The following is a 22,786-nucleotide window of genomic DNA, read 5'->3' on the forward strand; positions in this document are numbered from 1 at the left end:
CTGTGTCCTGGAGCGCAAATCCTCAGCGTTCAGTCCAATCCTGAAGCTGCTCTTGCATGAGAGCAGCTTCAGGATTGGCTGCAGAGCAGGCTGCCTGTGCCTGCAGTGAAGAGAACAAGAGCACAATGATACTGGAGGACAGCAGGTAAGTTTTATTTTTATTCTTTTATTGCTTTTCTGTTTGTCTCCGTAGAAGCTTCCCCGCCCCTCGCCCTCCTGCCTATTTTCCCCGGTACGAGCCGCTCCTGATAGACTCGCTCTTGCTCGACTGTGGAGTATAACGGCCCTGCTCCCCATCTCTCACTTACAGGTTCAGCAGACTTGGTTCATACCTGGCAGCCCCACCATTCTATTACTGCTGAGCCAATGCACCCAGTTCTTCAGAGGATCTCACACTGAAGGAGCTGAGCTTAGGGTCAGCTGTTGGGGTCTTTTCTTGAGGGCCTCCAGGTGCTGGCTAGGTGGCTACATAAGGTGTATGTGTGTCAGGTGTGAGTTGGGACCGAGAGGGATCCGGCTCAGGCTAGACAACCCATTTACTCCGCTTATGATGCATCGTGACCAGTGTAACGTGACTTAAATGTGCCGGGAAGAATCGCAAAGGCTACACCCGGCCTACCGATCAACATTTTCAGTGGATTCTCACCTGCCGGAGAAATCCAAAGAGTCCTGTTCCCCTCAAATGAGTGCTGGTGGGGCCAACCAGCACCCACCGGCACAAATTAACTAATGTACTCTTGAATATAAAGCTCACATCGTCCTTCCCCCACTACTGCCACACCCTAACAGTGACCTAAGCATCTCCCCTGTGGTAGGCACAGTGATCCAAAGAGCCTTCTTCCCTCTTGGATAACTGAGAAGGTCCTTCCTTAACAGAGCTCCACACTGCAGCAGGGGAGAGCATTTTCAATGCCAGATTTAACCATGCAAATGTCTTTTGCAACAGGCCCCAGGACTACCCTCTGATCAGCGAGGTTCTACTACAGGCATGCTCCGACACCTGATTCTTTATTCCAAAATGACCCTGTGGAAAGTTCGAAAGGTGGACCTGCATTAACCAGTGTTTTTTGTTAGCACCTCATCCATTAACTGGAAAATTATTCTCCACAGTATATCTTTGCTCTCGTTACAACAACGAATTTGGCAAGATCACCTTCGGCCCATCCTGCCAACCACAGCATTATGAGGATCTGAGCTGCACAGTGTCTTACGGTGGGTGTCCTCTGCGTCAGTGTATGGACCACGGTGCCCCTGTGCGTAGCATAGGAGCACTAGCAATGCAGTTGTTTGTATATTATTTTACTGGTAGGGTACTTGGAGGCCAGGGGTTAAGCTTGGAAACTCCCCTGACCTGGCTATGGTTAGTAGGCAGTGTGCGCACCTAGAAAGCAGTGCATATATTTTACGTGAATACTATTTTCCTCGTGGGTACAGTGGGCCATGCTAGGTTGGGTCATTGACAGTTTTGTTCTGAATGGTACTGGGGACTATTGTAAGTTGGTTTGATGGTGTAACTGTTTTGCAGTCTGATATGTCGTAAGAGGGCACAGTGAGCTTACAGAGTTTTATGTGGCAGAGGGCGTGGTGCTGTATGAGTGCGGTATTCCTGTAGATTTACTATACCAGAGAGTAACACGTGGTGTGTTTGTGGTGGTGCTTACATTGTTCCTTGTGCCAGAGGGTGGATGCTCCGGAGTGTGTGCTGTGTGCTTGCAGAGTATTACAAACCACAGCGTGCATGCATTAGGGTTTTGTTTGCATTAGGAATGGCACTTCCCCTACATGGTAGTGAAGGGTATGGAGTGGTGCTTGATGTGTCTCTTTTTGGATGGTAGTTAGAGTCATCAAAGGTATTAAGTACTTCGTGTGGTTTATTTTTGTTTTGCTTGCAGACTTATTTGATGATCATCCCAATGCTATTCATTCGAAGTGGTGTCTTGTCGTTGCTGAAGGCGTTGTCATGCATCTTTTGAGTTGATTTGTTTGTCATCCTGTTTGGAGGGTGTGTGTGTTGCAACCTTGGTTGTCTGGCAAACTGTGCATGTTCTTTGTGCCAGTGACTGGGCCTGAATGCTACAGAGTGGAGTCTGAGATTCATAATATTTGTTGTAGTTTGAGTGTATCCCTTGGGTGCCTTAGAGCAGGTAGAGCTAAAAGTACACCAGCCAGCCGCTGGCAAAGCATGAATAATGCAACATGCCTGTAAGTCTGTCTTTGTAGAATAAAAGTCCAAACATCCATAAGCCTCCTTGTATCTCATCTCGACCCTCGTGATTTTGGTCATCTCTAGTTGCTTAGCAGTTCATGGTGCTCACTCTCACAACCGCCCTTTTCAATAGCACTCGCTTTGGTAATACCATCATCATACGCTATTGGGAATCAGAGTAAGGAATGCCCTATGCTTATACTGTTTACAAATTCAATGGAGGGAACCCTTCTCGGGCATCAATCTTTCCGGCTAGCCCAGGCCCTACCTTAATCTTCCAAAACCTTGCGAGTTCCGCCAATGGATGCTAATCTTCCAAAATCTCCCCAGTTTACGTCAGTAGACTCAAAAATTACTATCAGCAAACATCTTTATTCTATCAGAATAATCAAAACTGGATCCATGGCCAGGACCGCTTATTTAAGTGCGCAATGAGGCATCTTGGAAAGTATTCACTTTCTTGAGATGCTAAATGCTCACAAAATACTGTGATGAAATGAGCAAGTCGCCCAGCCTCCTTGCTCCAGATTATATACCATCAGAATCTATCCTATAATGGTGGAGGGCCTGATGTAGAGGTTGATGATAATCTAAAGTTTGCATTTTTCCCTCAATAACCTACTTCCTTTGATCACAGATTGAAGCAATATTTAGACCCCCCCCCTTTCTTTTCCTCGTTTCACTGTGCTTCTGCCCTGGGATATTCACTGTGGAAGAGGCATAAAATCCTTGTACCAGATCCTCCAAGCCTCCTTCGTGTCCCTCTTGCTCATGTTTTCAGTCTTTCTCCTTGTGCCATTGTAGAGAGAGTTGTGGTTTCCTATTATCCAAGTGATGTTATGCCTGCAGAAAGTTGCTTTTTGAGCATCCTCTCATTTTGTATCTTCATGGAGACATTCCATCTTGGAGGTGTTCAAAGGGGAGTATGGATGCTTCTTGCATCTCCTTAATTAAACTCTTGGGACTGATTGGCTGACATGGGTTCTTCTCATGTGCCTTGCAGCACGGCCAGTCATCTAAAATCTGAGCTGTCTGTGAATTTGTGGAAGTGTGGCTTAATCAAAGGCCACTCTGTAGGTTTACATCCTCTACTGTACACCGAATAGTTCATCTTTACACAAGAAAGAGGAGCTATCAATAAGACTAGTCGTTGTAGTTTCAGTGACATAATTTCACAATTTGATGTCGCAAAGGCTTCTTGGCATGACAAAAATGCACATGGCCCCGAATTGTCAAACACCAGAGGACAAAATAAGGAACTGAAACCCACATTTTTCTCTGAAGACGACTTCTGAGGTCGTAAGCGACTGCGCCCTGCTGAGATGCGATAAGAAATGGGGAACCAGTCTTCATAAAAACAGGCTCAAATGCCATAATTTTGATCTACTCTTGACGCTTGTGATGACAGTGAAGCTTGTCAGCTTGTGAGTGGGCCAAATCTGGTCCATGTTCTATGATGAATCATGAGGGACAAATGCACCGATGTTGACACCGGACCATATCCTGACAGCAGGTCCTGTGCTCATTCATGGGGCAAATGTTAGTTTCTAGCGGAGTCGCCTGTTGATAATTGTTTTTCCCCTCGTCAGACTGCCGTATGCACAGCAGTGGGTGACTTTGGGCTGTTCCTATTAGCTACTTAGTTTCACTTGTGAGTTCACCACATAACCATGTGGAACACTCGAAGTTCAGGTGAAAAGCTCAGTGAATCTGAGCCATACAAAAAAACTCCGCTGGTCCACCAATTGGAGAAGGACCAGTACCGGAGGTCACTTCATTGTGTTGTATGTAGACTCGGATTAAGAAGTGCAGGTGTTTAGAAGCATCCGCAGCTGGGACCCATCATGCCTATTCTTTTGGTACTTCATCCAGAGTACGTCAAGTCGAGGAATCCTCTTGAGAATAGATTGCATTTTGGTATTAGTACTTCATGTAAAACATTGATCTATGGTGTCTTCTGAAACTCTGACTTGTCACCTTCTAACCTCTTGAAAGCCCTAAGTTACTGTTGGGGATCAGTACTATGTCAGTGCTTTTGGTAATTCAGTAATTTATGGATGACGTGTGTTAGTATGCCAAAATACTGACATGGTCACCATCCCCCGTTGCTCCTCAATGTCCGCAAAAAAAAATGAGGAGTAAAGTTTGTTCTTCTTAGGGTTGGGCATAAGGGTTTCAAGCCTAGTAATTGATTGTGACGTGTGTCCTTTTTCTGGCTTACTAAGGTCATTGTGTCCTGAAGTTTCATACAGTGCAGTTCTCATTTGCAGCTTCTGTTCAGCAACAGTGTGCGGTTAAACGTATCTCCAACTTTTTTATTGCCTCCTTCTGAGCCTGGACACCTATGTTTATCAATGACTTGCACCCTCTCTCTGAGCAAAAGGTCCATGTGAGCCAGTGTAAGTCTTCTTCTTGGGATCACTCAAGATGTCGTGTGGAGCGTTTCAAATGTGTAAGAGATTATCATTCATGTTGAGTTATAGTTAGAAGTCCTGCTTCTTATCTTCCTTCGGTTCCCTGTTGTGTGTTTTCCATAAAACTCTGTAGAACGTACGCCATCAGCCTCGTTGGTGGGAAGAGAAGGAGGGGGACATACAATAAAGGAAAGTACAATGTATCATTGTGGATCAAGATGTGCAACCGGTGAAACTTCATTAATAGACCCCATGCCACCTACCAAAGCTACTCTTTCAAGATGCACCCTCCTGTGTCTCACTCTATTTGGCATTAAGGTACTATCACTGCAAATATGGTTGATGTGGCAGTAATTAACTGCTGCCTGTTTTGTTTTTTGTGGTTAATTTCTAGTTTAATCCAGATGAAGAGGGGTTGAAAGAAGTTTCAGAAAGAGTAAAAACAATGCCTCATGTAATCCTGACATGGTTTGGACCCTTCCTTCCATTTGTGTCCCTTGTGCATCCAGAGTACGTTAAGCCTTTGGTGACCGCGTCAGGTACAGTAACTTGTGATGATGCATGGGGTAGGTTAAGCTGCATGGCTTTTATTTGGGTTGTAGGTTGGCTTGGTGTAGAACAGTGGTTCCCAAACCTTTGACTCCTGAGGACCCCATTGAATCACTACTGTTATCGGGAACCCCTAAGCAATTTGTACTATTTAAATTTCAAACATTAAAACAGTAATTCACAAAACAATACACGAACAAGTGCACACCAAACAAATACTCAAATTAATTAAGGCTTTATTATTTTATGTCAAAAAGTTGCAAAATTCGAAAAAGTTTAATGGGAAAGTTGGTGCTGCATCTTGGCTACTGACTTTTCGATGTTTGGTTTATTTCGTGGTACAAGGCTCCTGCTCCTGCCAGGGCCAGACTGGAAACCTAAAGCAGCCCTGGCAAATGTTCTCAGACCAATCCTCATACGGTGCACACAAAGTTCAGCGAGTGAGCCTGACCACTATAAAGGGGACTTTGGGGGCTCTCCCCCTACCCAAGAAATTTAGGGGTGAAATGATGCACTCTAAACACATTTGTCTTTATATATTGAATTTTAGTCTCTTTTAAAGCATAGTAAATGATGACCTTACTGTGCACCAGGATACAACAATCTTTGTTGGGACTCTATAATGATTCCCTCACTATCACTCTCCAGAGGTGCCTCTTATCTCTCCATAGTCCCTTTGTCACATGTATTTCATTTGTGTTATAGCACCTATCATACGAGTGTAGGGTGTCAGAGCACTTTACAGCACACTCATACATAGACCATGAATCATACGTGTGTAAATCAGTGTATAGAAAATGTTATATGAGGCAAAGAGGACTACAAGGTGCAGGATTCATGTCATCCATACTGGTAGGCATTTTTTAAGAGTGCTTGGTCTGGAGAAGCACAAACTCCGGATTCAAACATAACACAGCGGTTAGCGTTAACTTTAAATATAAGAATTCATTTCTACCGAAACAACCTTTTTTACCTGCATCAAGATAATAAAGACTGGGGAAAAACATAACTTACTAACATGTACCATGCAGTTTGCATGCAGCTCTTTAATGGCAGTTGATAGCTCACCGTGCTAGATTACAATTGTAACTTATGAACTGCACAGTAACAACAGAATCTGTGACAAAAGCAGTAACCCACTGAGCTATCCACATAAACAAATGTTTTTTAAATGCATGCTACACGTTCTTGGCAGCAGGCATATTAACCATTTGTGCTACTGTTGCAGCGCGGAAACCTGGGTAACGGGAATCAAGACAAAACCCCGAACCTAATATCCTCCCTTCGTCAAAGACCAAATATCACATTAACACATTCACTCCTACAATCATTGGTGGGGCCCATAACACCAACATTCACACTTCACTTCTCACTGGTCTGCACTTACGGGAGAGATGAATGTTCCAAGCGCTGACATGAAAGGAATACCTTATAACCTATAGAGAGAAAATTATTTACACATCTATACATTAACCCCTTCGACGCTCATGACGGAACGGTTCCGTCATGAGCGTCGGTTGAGCTGTGCTCATGACGGAACCGTTCCGTCATGACCACGCCCGCGCAAGCAACGGTCAGCACCGCGGGGGAATCCGCCCCGCGTGGAAGGGGTTAATCCTTATATCTACCCATCATAAACCTAAACATTAAGATACTCCTCCCACGTGATCAATGTATCATTTAGTTGGATTGGTAGGGTGATTTAGTCCTGCTAAAACACACTCAAGATCCTGATCTATCCTCTCTCAATAAACGACCAAAACACATTTGCTTGTTAATCAATATTTTGTTTATTTAATTAATGCAAGAATTTTGTTCCATCTAGTAAATTTATTAGTCTTTACGCAAATCACAGAACACCATATTTACTTAGTCTGGCTACTTGTCGTCCTCTAAGTCATCAAATTTAGTCGTTAATCAGTCGGATTTCGAAAGTTCTTCATGCAGCACGCTACAGTCCCAAGAACGGACAACGACCAGAGCCGTGCAAGCATCTATCAGTGCCCATAGATTTTAGGAAGTCCTCGATTCATCAAAGAAATGGGCAGCAATTCAGTCTGTCAAAGATTCAGGAACGCAGCCGTCACGTAGCGTCACCGTCATCAGCAAAAAGAAAAGCACGCAACGACGTCCTCTCTATTCTACCGTCATTTTTATAATAAAACTAATGTCAAGAAGATACATTTTAGAAAATTTGGGCTTCTCCCATTGGTCGGTTAGGATCGACCGGAGAGGTTTCACACAGTTCAAGAGGTTATGTCATTATACATGATCCATCCGGTTCCTTGTGTCAGTCTATTGTTAGTGTACTTGGCGAGCTTCCCATCGTGACCTTGCTTGGGTACAACGAGAGTAGGGTCATGTCGAAGCCACTGGTACATGTTGTTCCGCATGCGCAATTCGTCCGGAACCTCGTGGAATGGTGGCCATCTCGTCAGACTATGTCGGCAGCCATCTTAACTTTAGGCCCAAAGGACAACTTAAGTGAAACAAACACAAAAGAGTAATTAATACATAGAAATAACAAATAAAATGTTAAGCCCTCACTAATTTCCCTATGTGCTTGTAATTACCTAGCGTATAGCGTTATTTAAAGCGTTCATATTCACCCATTGATGTCATTTGGTGCAACATTACGAAAACGTCACAAAAGCAACATATATCATGCGATATTCTATTTTTCTAGTATTAGTATGCGTACACATGTTAATGACAAATTATTTAGCCATGCAAAATGCAAATCCCACATGTATTTCATACATTAGTAATGTTGATTAAACTTCATGCAAACACATTAATACTATTAAAATTAATAGATTATTCTAATTAGTATAAACATGCAGAATAGGGGGGGGGGGCTATACAAAATTTTGAACTACCCGCTCCATCACTACCTTAGATGAGTCAAAGCTGTTACTGGACAAAACTCCAATCTCTCTCCAGCAGGTACATTAATCGCTGGAGTTATCTGACACCTTTATTGTTGCCTGAACAACTGCTGATTGTATAAAGAACTGCAGTGTTTTTAAAACTGCTACATGCAGACCCCCTGGGTTTGTGTCAGGGACCCCTGGAGGTCCAGGGACCACAGTTTGGGAACCACTATAGGGTATTTGGAGCCCAGGGATTGAGCATGGAGACACCCCTATCCTAGCTATGGTCAATAGGAGGTGTATGCATCTAGAAAGCAGTGCATATACTTTGCATGACTGCTATCGGGTATTATGGGCCATGCTAGGTTAGATGATTGACAGCTTCATGGGGGACTATTGTAAGTTGCTTTGATGGTGTAATTGTTGTGCAGTCTGACATGTCATGAGAGGGTGCAGTGACCTTACGGATTTGTATGTGGCAGATGGCTCTGTGCTGTAGGAGTGCGGTATTCCTGCAGATTTACTATACCAGAGAGCATCATGTGGTGTGATTGTGGTGAGGCTTACATTGCTCCTTGTGCCAGAGGGTGTGTGCTCCGGAGAGTGTGTTGTGTGCTTGCCGAGTATTACACTCCACAGCGTGCATGCATGAGGGTTTTGCATCTATTGGGAATTACACTTTCCCTACATGGTAGTGAAGAGTATCTGATGGTGCTTGATGTGTCTCTTTTTGGATGGTAGTTAGTCATCAAAGGTATTACGTATTATGTGTTGCAGGTAGGTTTGTTTTTTCTACTTCGAGCCTTGTTCTTTGATGATCATTCCAATGCTATTCATTCGGCGTGGTTTTTCTCATCGTTGCTGAAGACGTTGTCACGCATCTTTTGAGTTGATTTGCTATTCATCATATTGGGAGGTGGTGGGTGTTGCAGCCTTGGTTGCATGTTGCCCGCTGAACTGTGTATGTTCTTTATGCCAGTCATTGGCCTGAATGCTCCAGCACAGAGTTCATGATGCAGACCATTTGTTGTGGTTTGCGTGTATCCCTTGGCTTCCTAAGTGAACATGTCTGAGTGCAATCATCCTTAAGCCTCCTTGTACCTCGTCTCGACACTCAAGAATTCTGTCATCTCCAGTTGCTTAGCGGATCATGGTGCTCACTCTCGCAACCATGCTTTTCAGTAGCACTTCATGTGTTCCTCGACATTCCAAGGTAATATCATCACCATACGCTATTGGGAATCAGAGCAAGGAGCGCCCTTTGCTGGGGGCGCTAGAGGGCGCACAAGCAGAATGGCCGCACTGATGTGAGGCTCCTGCTGCCTGGAAGAATAATCCTTCATTTATCCTCCTTAATCCACCGATTCCCCGGCGTAAGCCGCGGCTGTCCGCTGTTGCTGCTGTGGAGGTTGCTTGGTGAAAGTTTGGAACCTGTGGGATAAGCGGTGCGGAAGATATCGCTGTCTGAAGCTGGAGCGGGTGCAGAGCTGTGCAGCGGTGGAGCGCGGTACTGGGTGTGCAGTCCACGATAGCCCGGGGCGCACCACGAGGCTGGTAGGCCTGAACGACGGCCTGAGACCGAGTCGCCGGGTGGTTCGAGCTGCTGCTAGCGGCGGAGGATTAGGAGGCAGCACGGGATCCCCCGCCGCGCTGTTGTGACCGGATTGGCGGAAGGAGAAGACTCGAGCCCCTGGCGGATTGCTGGCCGCGGCGGGGCTCGTGACGGCAGTTTTTTTTGGTGGTCGCGTTGGGCCCCCCCCCTCCCCCCCCTCCATGGTGGGGTCGAGATATGGCGCAGGGCTTCTGAGAGCGATGTGGAGCGGCTGTGACGGCTGCAGACTCGGACAGATCTGCCGTGCGGCTCGATCGGCCTTGGAGGCACAGGTGATTGGCCTGCTGTGACGGCTAGCCGGGCGAGACGAGGACAGGACGCCACGAGGAGCTGAGGTGGGTCGGCGCGCCGCCGCCCGTGCAGAGGTGAGGGAGACTACGACGGTGACGCTGGGACGCATGCCATACTTGTGGGACCCCTGCGCCTTGCAACTTTAGGGAGCTGGTCCCACTGTGACGTGAGGCTATTCGGGTTGTGGGAGCCCCTGGAGACTGGTCCGTAGGCCCCTCCGGGAACTACTGCACATTCATTGCCGGTCCTGCTGCCCATCGGATGGTGAGGCTTCCTGGCTGCTGAGGGGCCCAATTAACATGTGAGCGTCATTGGAGGAGCCCGCAGTGGTGGCAGTCTCCCCTCCCCCCATGCACTTTTTGATTGTGGACACTGTGGGGGTGCTTTGCTCCGACTGGCATCCTTGACCCTGATTTGGACGGCACAGGTGGCTCGCCCCTCTGATCACGGCCGTGGGCCCACGATATCGGCTCCTGATGGGTAAGCACGACAGCCGCCAGCCCAAGCTGTCGTTCGAGGTCCCTGCAGCGAAGAAAGATACTCGTAATGCCCAGGATGCGGGACGATCTAGCGTCCCACCGACCGATGGGGCAAGTGCTGACCCTCCGACGGCGGATTTACGACAGCTGATGCAAGAAATGAGGCAGGGTTTTGCTACTGTCGTGGATAAGGTGGATCGATTGTCATCGAGAGTGGACGCATTTGCGCAGAAACTGGACTCACATGAGGAGTGTATCACTGAAGCAGAAAGGAGGATATCTGACCGCGAGGACTCCGCTGCATCCCAGGCTGCGCAGCTCACGAGAATGGATAATGTACTAAGGATCATAGCTGCAAAGAACGAGGAGTTGGAAGCTCGTAGTCGCCGTAACAACATTCGTGTGGTTGGTGTGCCGGAGTCCACCAATACCGGACGCATGGAGGAATACGTGGAAAAGATACTCCTAGCCACTGTAGGAGGTGAGACGCTGTCGCGGCAGTTCATTGTTGAGAGGGCGCATCGCTCCCTGGGACCGCGACCTAAGCCAGGCGCCCCGCCTCGGCCCATAATTGCCCAACTATTGAATTACCGTGACCGGGATGCAGCTTTGCGGGTCGCACGCACGAACAAGACGCTTTCATGTGATGGGGTCAGCTTCACGGTATACCCGGACTTTACTCCTGTCGTGCAGGAGCAGAGGCGTAAATTTCTGGAGGTCAAAAGGAAGCTACGAGCACAGCAAATTGATTATGCACTTTTATACCCGGCAAAATTGAGAGTCACGCACCAAGCTAAACAACATTTCTTCACCAACCCGCAACAAGTGGACGATTTTTTGAGGACTCTTAAGAATGTGCGGAATGGGGAACCTGACCGGGATGCAGAGGACCATGTGGCTGACACCTAGTGGGTTAACCTGGCACTCGTTGTTCCTTGCCGTGCCGGCGGCATGTGGCGGTGTTGGCGGCACCGCGGTGCATCTGATAGAACAGTGGCACGAGCTAGTGCCTCTTTACAAGGAACTGCTATGGCCGGATTTGGGATGGTGGCGGTAATGTATTCCAGGCACCTCTCCCCCCCCCCCCGTTTCTCTCTGCTGCTGTTGGGATGGGACGGGTTTTGGGGAGTGGCTACGGGTGCCCTCTTGCTGTACCTCATGGGGAGTACCCCGATGACTATATTGACTCTATTGCTCACGTTGAGCGGGTTGTGGGGAGTTCTGGGTGGGGGGTGGGGTTGGGATGCTGGCAAGTTGGGGACGCTTCAGTGGGTGGGGGGTGGGGGCGAGACTTTCCTGGGGTTTTATGCCCCTTGCGGGCGCCTGGGTCTCTCTGAGATAGCCTCATACTGCTTGGTGACCAGACAGTGGCATGTACCTGTGATACGGATAGTGTCTGCTGGTGCAGCCTTGAGTTCTTCTATGAGGGGTGTAGGTCAACATGAGATTTGGTTACTGGCAAGACCTGTATCACGTTGGGACATTGTCTTAGGACGGTTCTGCATCCCCCTTGGTACTATGCCTCATCTACGGGGGTTGCTCTCACGATCTGGTGGGTGGGGTGAGCTGCCAGTTGAGGGATGTTCTGGGAAGGACTCGTGGGTTGGAGAATGGGGGGGGGTATTGTTTAGCAATGTTCTTGTTATGTTTAGCACCATGTATTTTACAGTCTTTTTGCACTGGGAGCGTACAGGTTTGAATACTGAGGTCATGCGAAGAGAGCTCTTCCTAGTACTTGAGATGCAGGCGCACGCCCACAGGCTACTGGGTGGCACCACCGGCAAGACCGTAGACTATGAAGCATACTGTCGTAGGGGGCGACGGGCGGGGCTGGGCTCTCACATACGCACGCATGCTAATGGCCTGCGGGGTGACATAATGGTGGGATGGGATTCCTTTTGATGCAAGCATGGGTAAAACGGACACTGACTTAAACATATTAACTTGGAATGTGCGAGGTTTGGGGGACCCCAGAAAAAAGAGGCAGATATTATCCTATCTAGATCGACATAATGTCCACATAGCTTTCCTACAAGAGACACATACGCGACCGCAAGCTAAGAACACCTTTGCCTGTCGCTGGGCGGCTTGCACTTTGTTCTCTTCCTCCTCCTCCTACTCTAGGGGTACGGCAATACTGGTGAAAAGAGGGGTGCCCTGGATTATGGAGGGAACATATAGCGATGATCATGGGAGACACTGCCTATTGTGGGGGAGACTGGGTGGGGTGGCGGTTGCCCTGATTTGCTGTTATGGTCCCAATGTAGATGATCCGCAGTACTTTGTGGACCTAAATGCGATCATAGTGGGCTTAGGCCCTAGGAGCCTTGTCTGGGGAGGGGACTGCAATATCACGCTTGATCCGCAAAAAGACAGATCGCATCCGGCCCCGCACCACTACACCAAAGCACGCACACTGTTTTCTGAATTACTAGCTGAGCATACACTGATAGACACATGGAGACGCCTTCGTCCTGATGCTCGAGAGGGCACACATTTCACGGCACAGGCCGGATCCTGGGCCCGACTGGACTGTCTTCATCTCGCCCTCCTTCTACACAGCTCTGACTAACGCAGAGCATCTACCTAGAACCCTGTCGGATCATTCGCCAGTCCGCGTCACACTGCGAGCGGCTGACCTGGGGCCCCCAGTGACAGCTTGGCGTATGCAACCACGTATGCTGCTTGATGCGGTATTTCAGGAAGAACTGCGGGAAGAATGTCTCGATTTTTTTAAACGTAATAAGGACTCGGTACAAGCAGTGGAAACTATATGGGATGCGTTTAAAGTGACCCTAAGGGGTATCTGCATCGCCAAAGGTTCTGGTGTACTAAAAAGCATACTATCACGCTTGAGTGCGCTGGAAACGGAGCTTAAGACATTGGAAAGGTCGCTGGCTGACGTGCCTGATGACTCTACACTTGCGCTCCTACGTGAAAAACTGACAGACTACTCGAATGAGGCCACTAGGGAGCTGAAGTTTAGGGGTAAACATTGGGTTGCCAGACGTTATGGAGAGGGTGAACGGCCTGGGAAAGCTCTTGCGGCGACGATCCGATTGATAAGGCCTCCCACTACCGTTTTCGTAATTAGGGAAGCGGAGGGGAGAGTCTATAACGACACCAAAACTATCCTTAATGCGTTTGTGGAGCATTATCATCAGCTCTACAAGTCAACGCGTACGGGGGACCTGCAGATACAGGAGTACCTGGAGGATGTCTCCCTGGGGTGGCTTAGTGATGCCCAGAGGGAGTTCCTGAGCACCCCCTTTACATTAGATGAGGTGCGTGAGGCAATCATGCGCATGCGATCGGGCAAGGCGACTGGTCTAGACGGAATACCAATAGAATTCTACAAGACTTACATAGAGTTTATGGCTCCCGTCTTGCGCGAGGTATACGAGGACGCACTTGAGACGGGCCACTTGCCCCCATCGATGCGCATGGCCCTCATTACGTCCTTACTTAAACCCGGGAAGCCCGCAAATGACTGTGACTCCTATAGACCCCTCTCATTGCTTAATTGTGATGTGAAAATACTGGCGAAATTAATCGCTACTCGTATCAATCTGCTCCTTCCTAACCTGGTTTTGCCTGACCAGGCAGGTTTCGTGCCCGGCAGGGCGACTTCCCATAACCTGCGCACCTTTTTCTCGATCCTTAATTCCGTACACGGGGACCTCCCCATGGCTGCTGTGTTTTTGGATGCCTCGAAGGCTTTTGACTCCCTGGAGTGGGATTATGTTTTTAACATACTGGAACGTATGGGGTTCCCACTCATATTCATCTCGTGGATAAGACTCTTGTATACATCGCCCAAGGCCACGGTGTTGATCAATGGTACTCTTTCTGAGGCATTCCCCATCTCCAGGGGAACCCGTCAAGGTTGCCCCTTATCGCCCCTTCTATTCGCCATAGCTATGGAGCCGCTTGCAGCTAAACTTAGGCAACACCATAAAGACAAGGCATTGAGATGCTTTCAAAGACAGATCTTGATCTCTATGTACGCGGATGATATTACTCTGTATATACGAGACCCCAGCGCTAATCTCAATACGATTCTGAGGGAGTTCATCCGATTTGGCAAGCTATCAGGGATTCTGATTAATTGGAACAAGTCGCGGATCTTCCCTCTTACTGCAGCTACTGAGCGTTTTGAGCTGGACTACCCCCTCGCCTGGAGTGAGGGAGACTTTAAATACTTGGGTATTCACATTGAAAAGGGCAAAGATGAGTTAATGAGAGCCAACTATGGAACAACGATGACTCGTATCTCTGACTGCATTACTAGATGGATAACGCTCCCCCTCTCGATGGCGGGACGAGCGTCATTGATAAAAATGGTAATATTACCTCAGCTGCTTTATCTATTTTTAAATATACCCTTTTATCCGGGCAGGTATTTTTTTCGGTGCCTCCGTACTGAGCTCCTCAGACTGGTTTGGGGAGGGAAGTCGCCTAGAATCAAATGGGAGGTCCTTACTCGGCCCTATATTCAGGGTGGGTTTGGGATACCTGATTTTGAGCTCTATTTCCAAGCAGCGCAGGCCCACTACGCCTATTTCTGGATTCGCCAGCCGAGATATATGCCCCAACTTGCTGCTGAGCATTGGCTTTCGCACCCGGTACCCATAGAGGGTGCGCTGTATAGCCCGCTACGGGGGGTGGATGCGCTGGCAGAGACAGTGGCGAGTACTGTGATGGCCTGGAATAAAATCACTGCTAAACTGAAGGCCCCTATGTTATATGCACCGCTTCTGCCCCTTGTTTATCACCCTAGTATGCCCTTGTTGCAGGAAGGAGGGTTCCGTAGGTGGTCTGGCTCTCTCAATGTTAGGACATGGGGAGACCTATACCATAATGGTACATTCCGCACGCTGGAGCATTTATGCGGTGACACCCAACCTTCTCCTCTAGAGGTCTTTTTATACATCAGACTTCGGCAAGGGATTAAGGCCTTAACGTCTGATTTCCCGAATGAGCCCCACGCTGTGGCTCCCCTACAGCGCATCCTTCTTGATGAGGCCCCCGCTAGGTTGGTCTCTAGGATCTATAACTCGGTACATACCCTGGTCATTGCCCCGCAGCTGGAGGTTCGGGAGAAGTGGGACCAGGAGTTGCAGGCTCCCTTAACAGACAAGCAATGGGAGTTCTGCCTGCAGCAGACAGATCGCATCTCTGCAAGCAGTCGCCTCAGAATAATTCATTATAAATATATCCATAGAGTGTACTACACCCCGGCTCGGCTTTATAGATATCGCCTTCGAGAAGATGACAGATGCGATAGATGTCGCGCCCCTATGGCGGATTTTCTTCATTTGGCGTGGGAATGTCATGCAGTGAACCAATACTGGAGTGAGGTATTTGAGGCCCTCTCCATAATGATTAATTCGGAGATTTTACCCTCGCCTGTTCTGGCGCTCCTGGGATATGTAGAGCCGATACAAGCTGCGTACCGTAAATTCGTGGCGCTCGCCTTCCTACTTGCCAAGCGGAGAGTTGCATGTAGATGGGGCAGGGGAAGGGCCCCCAAGTTTAAGGAATGGCTGCAGGACCTCACTTACTGTCAGGAACAACTTGCCACATACTCTGAACTCCTACCACCTACATCGAGACCTGCTGATATATGGGCTCCGCTGCACTGTTACTTATTGAGAGCGGGAGGTGCTGATGTGACTGGGTCGCCTAACTAATTACCTGATGTACGGTTCATTGATGGCGGGACTCTGGAGGAGTGGGTACCCCCCCCCCCCCGCCCCCCCCCCCCCCACCTCTCACGCACACTGAGACGCACCGAATACTGCATGCCGTGGGACGGTACTGTGATTCTCCCTGCTATTACATGGGGTGGGAGGCTGTTGGAGGATGGCGGGGAGGGGATGGCCTTGAGAATGTCGCGAGATGTCAGTGCGGAGATGCTTTAATTGATGGGGTCTGCATTATCGTTGCCTGCCTTTTATTATGTCCCAAGTACTCTGTATCGCTCTTGGTTGTGCACTGAACCCAATGTATACTATGTATGAGGTGCTGTATGTTCATGTGTTAAAAAACATTGAAAATAAAGTTTTAAAAAAAAAAAAAAAAAAAGGAGCGCCCTTTGCTTATACTGTTTACAAATTTAACAGAGGCAACCCTTCTCAGGCATCAGTCTTTCCGTCTCGCGGAGGCCCTACCCTAATCTTCTAAAATCCTCCTGAGTTTCCACAATAGACCCTATTCTTCCAAACATTTCCCCAGGTTCTGTCAATAGACTCAAAAATGACTATCAGCAAACATTCTTATTCTATCAGAACAATAGAAACCAAATCCATACCTTTTAACATTGCAGGATGGGTTGAATGTATAGTTCAAACCCCGCTTCTTGAACACAATGAGGCACCTTTAAAATTATTCAATTTTGAGATGCTAAATGCTCACAAAATATTATGATGAAATGAGCAAGTCGCCCAGCCTCCTTGCTATAGATTATATACCATTAGAATCTATCCTATGAAGGTGGAGGGCCTTATGTAGAGCTTGATGATAATCTAAAGTTGGCATTTTCCCATGGAATGCAGTAAATTTTCCATCAACAGATTACTCTGCATTACCACAGACGACATTGCCACTTACACTACACATCCTGACAGTGGTAATAACCTTATTGTCAGGAAGACCATATTGGTGGCTGTATGTCAGGTCCCCCAGAATAACATAATTCCTTTGATCACAGATTGAAGGAATATGAAGACCACCCTCCTTCTTTACCTAGATTTATGTCTGCGCTGAAAGAGGTAGAGAAACGTTTTGCCAGATGATGCATGCCTCCGGCGTGTGCCTCCTGACTCATGTCTTCAGTCTTCCTCCTTGTGCCATTGTAGAGAGAGTTGTGGTTTCCTATTATGCATGTGATGTTATGCCTGCAGAAAGATTCTTTTTGAGCATCCTCTCATTTTGTATCTTCATGGAGACATACCATCCTGGAGGTGTTAAGGGGGAGTATGGATGCTTCCTTGGTCGTGGATATCTTGCATCTCTTTGATTCGACGCTTGCAACTGATTGGCCGACACGGCTTCTTCTCATGTGCCTTGCAGCAAGGTCAGTCATCTCAAATCTGAGCTGCGTGTGCATTTGTGGAAGAGTGGCTTAATCAAAGGCCACCCTGGAGGTTTACGTCCTCTTCTCTACACCAAATATTCCATCTATACACTAGGGGCGAGAAAGAGTACCTATCAATAAGACTAGTCGTTGTATTCTCTCTGACATAATTTCTCACTTTGATGTCGCAAAGGCTTCTTGGCATGAAAAAAAATGCACATGGCCCCGAATTGTTAAACACCAGGGGACAAAAGAAGGAACTGAAACCCATATTTTTCTCTGAAGGCGACTTCTGAGGTCATGAGTGGCTGTGCCCTGCTGAGATGCGATAAGAAATGGGAAATGGTCTTCATAAAAATAGCCTCTCAAATGCCATAATTCTGATCTACTCATGGCTCTTGTGATGACAGTGAAGCTTGTGTACATATCAGTGGGTCAATTCTGGCCCAAGTTCTATGATGACTCATGAGGGACAAATGCACCGATGTTGACACCGGACCATATCCTGACAGCAGGTCCTGTGCTCATTCATGGAGCAGATGTTTGTTTCTAGCAGAGCCGCCTGTTGATCATTGTTTTTTCCCCTCGTCAGACTGCTGTATGCACAGCACCGGGTGACTTTGGGCTGTTCCTAGCAGCTGCTTAGTTTCACTTGTTAGTTCACCACATAGCAATGTGGAGCTCTTGAAGTTCAGGTGAAGAGCTCTGTACCGGGTGCCGAATCTGAGCAGGACAGAAAAACTCAGCTGTTGGTCTCCGCCAAATGGAGAAGGACAAGTTATGGAGGTCACTGCATTGTGTTGTATATAGAGTCTGATTAAGAAGTGCAGGTGCCTAGAGGTTGGTGCCGAGCACCGGCACAAATTAGCAGTGTCTAAAGTTAGGAGGTTGGGGGGTCGGGAAAAAAAACTTTGGCTTACTATCCAACCGCCGAACACGAGGGGACAATTTCAAAAGTGTTAACTACATATTGACGGCCTTGCAGTCATGAAACCTCTCCATCCATCAGGGCAAAATCGAATGGTGGATTCGAGCAGTGATAAGTAATGTTAGAAACTTTGGCTCTCATATATTTTAAAATGTTTAGAACTCATATTTTAATGTTAATTATAACTGTGCATGATTTTAAAACTTCTAACAAGGATTTACAATAACTATCCATTTATTACTCACACTAAAGTTAGGGTTCTAGGGTGATGGGCCTTGACCCCCGTCATCCATGTTTTGAGGATGTATCGAGGGGGCTGCACACTATTAAATTTCAGAATCCCACCCAGACCTAATGATAAAATATCACAGTAGATCAATCACAGGAGTTATCCACACCACAGAGCGATCCCTCATTGTGTAGATCTTCACAACGATTGCTCTAAGAAGCTGCACCCAAATTTGTGGTGATGGGTCACATGGAAACCGTTCATATCCAGCGTTAAAGCAGCCCTGTACCTAAAATGACCAACAGTGCTCAGGACTGCTGGTCCAGCACTGATGGGGCTAGAGAAGGGAGCACAGGAGGCTGAGCACCTAAGTAATGAGGCAATTCATACGCGCTCCAGTGCTCCCGTCAACCACAGCCCAAAGATCACACCAAGAAACACAAGCGACAGGGAGTCTGAGGACTCTAAGCATCTTTGAGATGAGTGCAATTAATCTGAAACCAAGATGTAGAGCAGCTCTGACCCATAGTCCGAAACAACCAGTAGACGTGGCTGAGGATTAACCAGTGCGGAGGACTACAAAGTGAGATCTGAGATGTCTTGACTAGGAAAGGGGGTACTGTGCCACCGCACAGGGAATTTGCCACTGGTTCATGTGCGATTCAACATGTAGCGTCCACCCTCGGGGCTGCACAAAGCCAAATCAAATGAGAATAATGATCCCAGCCCTTCTGGAGGACAGCTGCCAGCCACACAAAGGCAGCAAGCAAAAGGGGACGCTGCTGCCTGCAGTTCTTAAATCCAAGCGCATTGAATTGCTTTGGACAGGAAGTGGGCCCGCTGGTGTTCATGGACTCGCTTTATATATGGACAATTAGAATTCGATCATTAAACACTTAAAAATGTGCCTAGATGCAAATCCCAAAGGATGAATTTATATGTTGCATTTTAAATAGTAAAACTAGTGGCTCTCACAGATGCGCTCCTAATGCGCCCCATGTGAGGCACCTGCGTTCCCAAAGCCAGGAAACAGGAAGTTCCTCCTCCGCTCCTTGTTGTGATTGGATATTTCCTTAGGCTAGCACCATAGAGCTCAGCGTCATACAATTAGGAATGTTGGGAAAGGCATTCCCTTTACCATGTCCATGCTGAATGACACCATTGGTACATACTGACCACTAGAAAGAATAGAATTCATTTTCCAGTCCCAGACTAACAGTGTCGCCCCTTCCCCCTTTCTTGGCGACAGCGAATGGTTCTGAAAGTTGCAAACCTATGATGCTACATGGCGATGTGCTACATTCACCGGCCACTTTCCTTCATTCGCGTAAGTATTGAGACACACTGCAAGTTACACTCCTGAGGGAAATGTACATTTTACCCTGAATCTATGATCCTTTTCCAAACATTCAACTCATCTAAATATGATGCCTCTGACACATCATCAGCTCCCAATAATAATACAAAAAATGAATAAGAAATGGCAAGTGATATGTTTCTTTCTATTTCCCCGAAAGCTCAGTTATTTTGCTGTGAATGATGAATATTATCACGAACTTGGATGTCGCTGGAACATTCAGGACTTCTTATGTTTAAGTTGCATCACACAGTATGTTCATTGTTCCATTACTCCAATCACCAGTACATGAGGGTTCCGACTGTATGCGTCGAGAGTCCGCTATATTACCTGCACAAACTGTGTTCCGTATAATGAACTGCGCATGTCCGCATCACATAGTACCATCTTTTCAGCAATTTTATTAGGTATAGCCAGTGGCAACATAAGGAGAAAGAAGCACCATTCCTTTTTGTTTTGTATTTTATGGTTGATTTCCAGTTTGTACCTTCTGAGGAGACGATGAAAGAAGTGGCTGGGTTAGTGAAAACCTTCCCCCACACCATCCTTACGTGGATGGGACCCATCATGCCTATTCTTACAGTAGTTCACCCGGAGTACGTCAAGCCTTTGGTGACTGCATCAGGTACAGTAGCCGTGCTGCACAGTGTGTGGCGCCTTAGATACACAAGGCTGTATGAGACCGTGGTACTCTTGGTTCAGTCGTGGGTGATCAATGTTGAGATTTGTACCCGTGTTCTGCAGAGTGAGATGTGAGAGGTAACCCTTAATTTAACTAGGCGGACGATGTTAAGGGCAACCTGGGCCAACATTGCCAAGATGAAGTGAAGAGTTTACTGGTGACAGTTGTGCTTACGGCTGGCAGATGTGCATGAAACTGGTAATAAGTGATAGCAGAAGTTGTTAGATATTTTTGATGGTGGCACCTAGGGTGAACCTTGGTGGTGGTGCCTGGCAGAGGTGAGATTGCTGTTGACAGTGGATCCGTTGGCAGGTGAGCCTGAAAGAGATCAGTGGTGAGTCAGGTGTAATTATTGACTCTAGTAGTGTACCACCCTCTGCAAAAGGGGAGAAATGCGGTGGTTGTTTCTTTTCTATCAAATCATGTTAACCATCTGAAATAACATCTTTTATATAGGGTTGTATATATCAAAACCATCAGCCTCAACCGAAAATGTAGATTAGCTTTCGTCACCATACACTCTAGTGATGTCAAAGGAGTGTTTTTGTCACAAGGTCACTAATCCCACTACTATAAGCCGCTTACAATTTGTGCGCAGTTGTTTTACCTATGATTCTTACACCAGCATGAAATGTGTTCCACCTGCTGCAGAAGGTTGTGCCATTTTGCTAGTAGTAAAATATAATTATTACGTGATCATTTTGCTACCAATAGCAATACCAAACTACCAATTTTATCGCTCTGTAGGGTGTAATTTACCAATTTACCACTAGCTGTATTTATTCCATAAAGAGGCCCTTGGCCCATTCTTGGTCACGAAAAATACCACTAACACTACCACCACTCGAGGAATACACGTAATTGCAATCAACAAGCTCCTTAATCACAAAAAAGTATACTTTTAATGTTTCTCCTTTTTAATGGAGACAATTCATTTTTTAGCATTTTTATTATTATGAGTCTGGGACAAACCTCAATGAGCCCATTTCTGTTGCTTTAAGGTTGAAGCATTCACCACTCCAATATGTCTGCCATATTCCCCATTTCTTTTGCAGGTTATTTCAATGATGCTTAGTTGTGTATTTCCTACTCTTTCTCTCCTCTTCCACGCTCCTTACAGTCCACAAAGCTGGCCCCAACCTAGATCCGACCTACCTAACTAGGAAGTTCCTCCCACTGTATGTGCAGTCATTGGAGGAGGATTAGGTCCCCGTCGGGAAGGAAATTTGCAGTCTGACCGGGGATTGCAAGTTTGTGAACTATTTCATCCTTCTCTTGATCTTTGCTTGTTTCTGGCCTCTTCTAACTCCCTACAACAGGTTGGCCATTTGGAAAACCGTTGCTGCATTGCCATTCCATGTGGCGCCCACACTTTGTTGCATTTTTTGACATTGAGTCACGTGCTATTGTAATACATGCATTACTAAACTATTTGTATTTATAAATTGTACTTGTTCATCGCTTCTACAGTTATTATATATTTATCTTCAGTTTATTTTTTTTCACTAGTTATTTTTAGGTCTCATCTACCAGAAAGCAGAAGCTGCTTGGTTAGGAAAGACCTCTTGTGGGATTACCAAGCTTAAAGGGAGCTGTGGGTCAGCCTATTGCTTACCACTGGTTGGGTTTATTGCCGCTCTCATTTGCTTGCTTCATATTCAATGGCTTGTTTGTCCATTGTATGTTTGCCCCTCCCTTGGAGCTTAGCCTCTTTACCATCCTTTGGCTTGACTGCCTGCTTTGTATTTTTCCACTGCTCACTTTTAGGGATGTATTTTTCTCTTTTTCTTTTAGCACTCCATCAGAGTGCATGTGATTTCTAGATCTCTCCTTTGTTTGCTGCTTGCCACCCCAAACACCCAACCCACCTTGTGGGTGTTGTTCTGTGTCTCTCTTGTGCGCTGCTCTCTTCTGTGATTCACAACCCCATGTGCTACGTCTTGCTTTCTCCTTTGTGTGATTCTGTCCTCACTCCCTACGCTCCATGTTGTGCTCCTCCTGGTGCATTTTTCACTCATCCCCACCTTGCTTTATTTTTATTGTCTCCACCATTTCCTGCCATTACTCCCCTTTCCCCCAACCTGCTTC

The 22,786-nt window shown here is 46.9% G+C and overlaps 1 protein-coding gene across 13 annotated transcripts in view; it reads left to right on the forward strand.

The window, feature by feature from the left end:
- LOC146856305 (ultra-long-chain fatty acid omega-hydroxylase-like) overlaps window positions 1–22,786 on the forward strand; it is a 200,101-nt gene that overhangs the window by 87,131 nt on the left and 90,184 nt on the right. For 3 of the 13 annotated variants that reach the window (XM_085654404.1, XM_085654405.1, XM_085654406.1), the window contains exon 3: window positions 20,497–20,641. The exons of 9 other annotated variants lie outside the window; for them this stretch is intronic. In XM_085654404.1, coding sequence (XP_085510530.1) covers window positions 20,497–20,641 — 145 coding nt within the window. Of the gene's footprint in view, window positions 1–5,014; window positions 5,160–20,496; window positions 20,642–22,786 lie in introns of all 13 variants that reach the window. One more of the 13 variants, XM_085654411.1, reaches the window with a different exon arrangement.

This window comes from Triturus cristatus, chromosome 4_1, assembly GCF_964204655.1.
Source record: "Triturus cristatus chromosome 4_1, aTriCri1.1, whole genome shotgun sequence".
In the NCBI taxonomy this organism is placed as follows: Eukaryota; Metazoa; Chordata; class Amphibia; order Caudata; family Salamandridae; genus Triturus; species Triturus cristatus.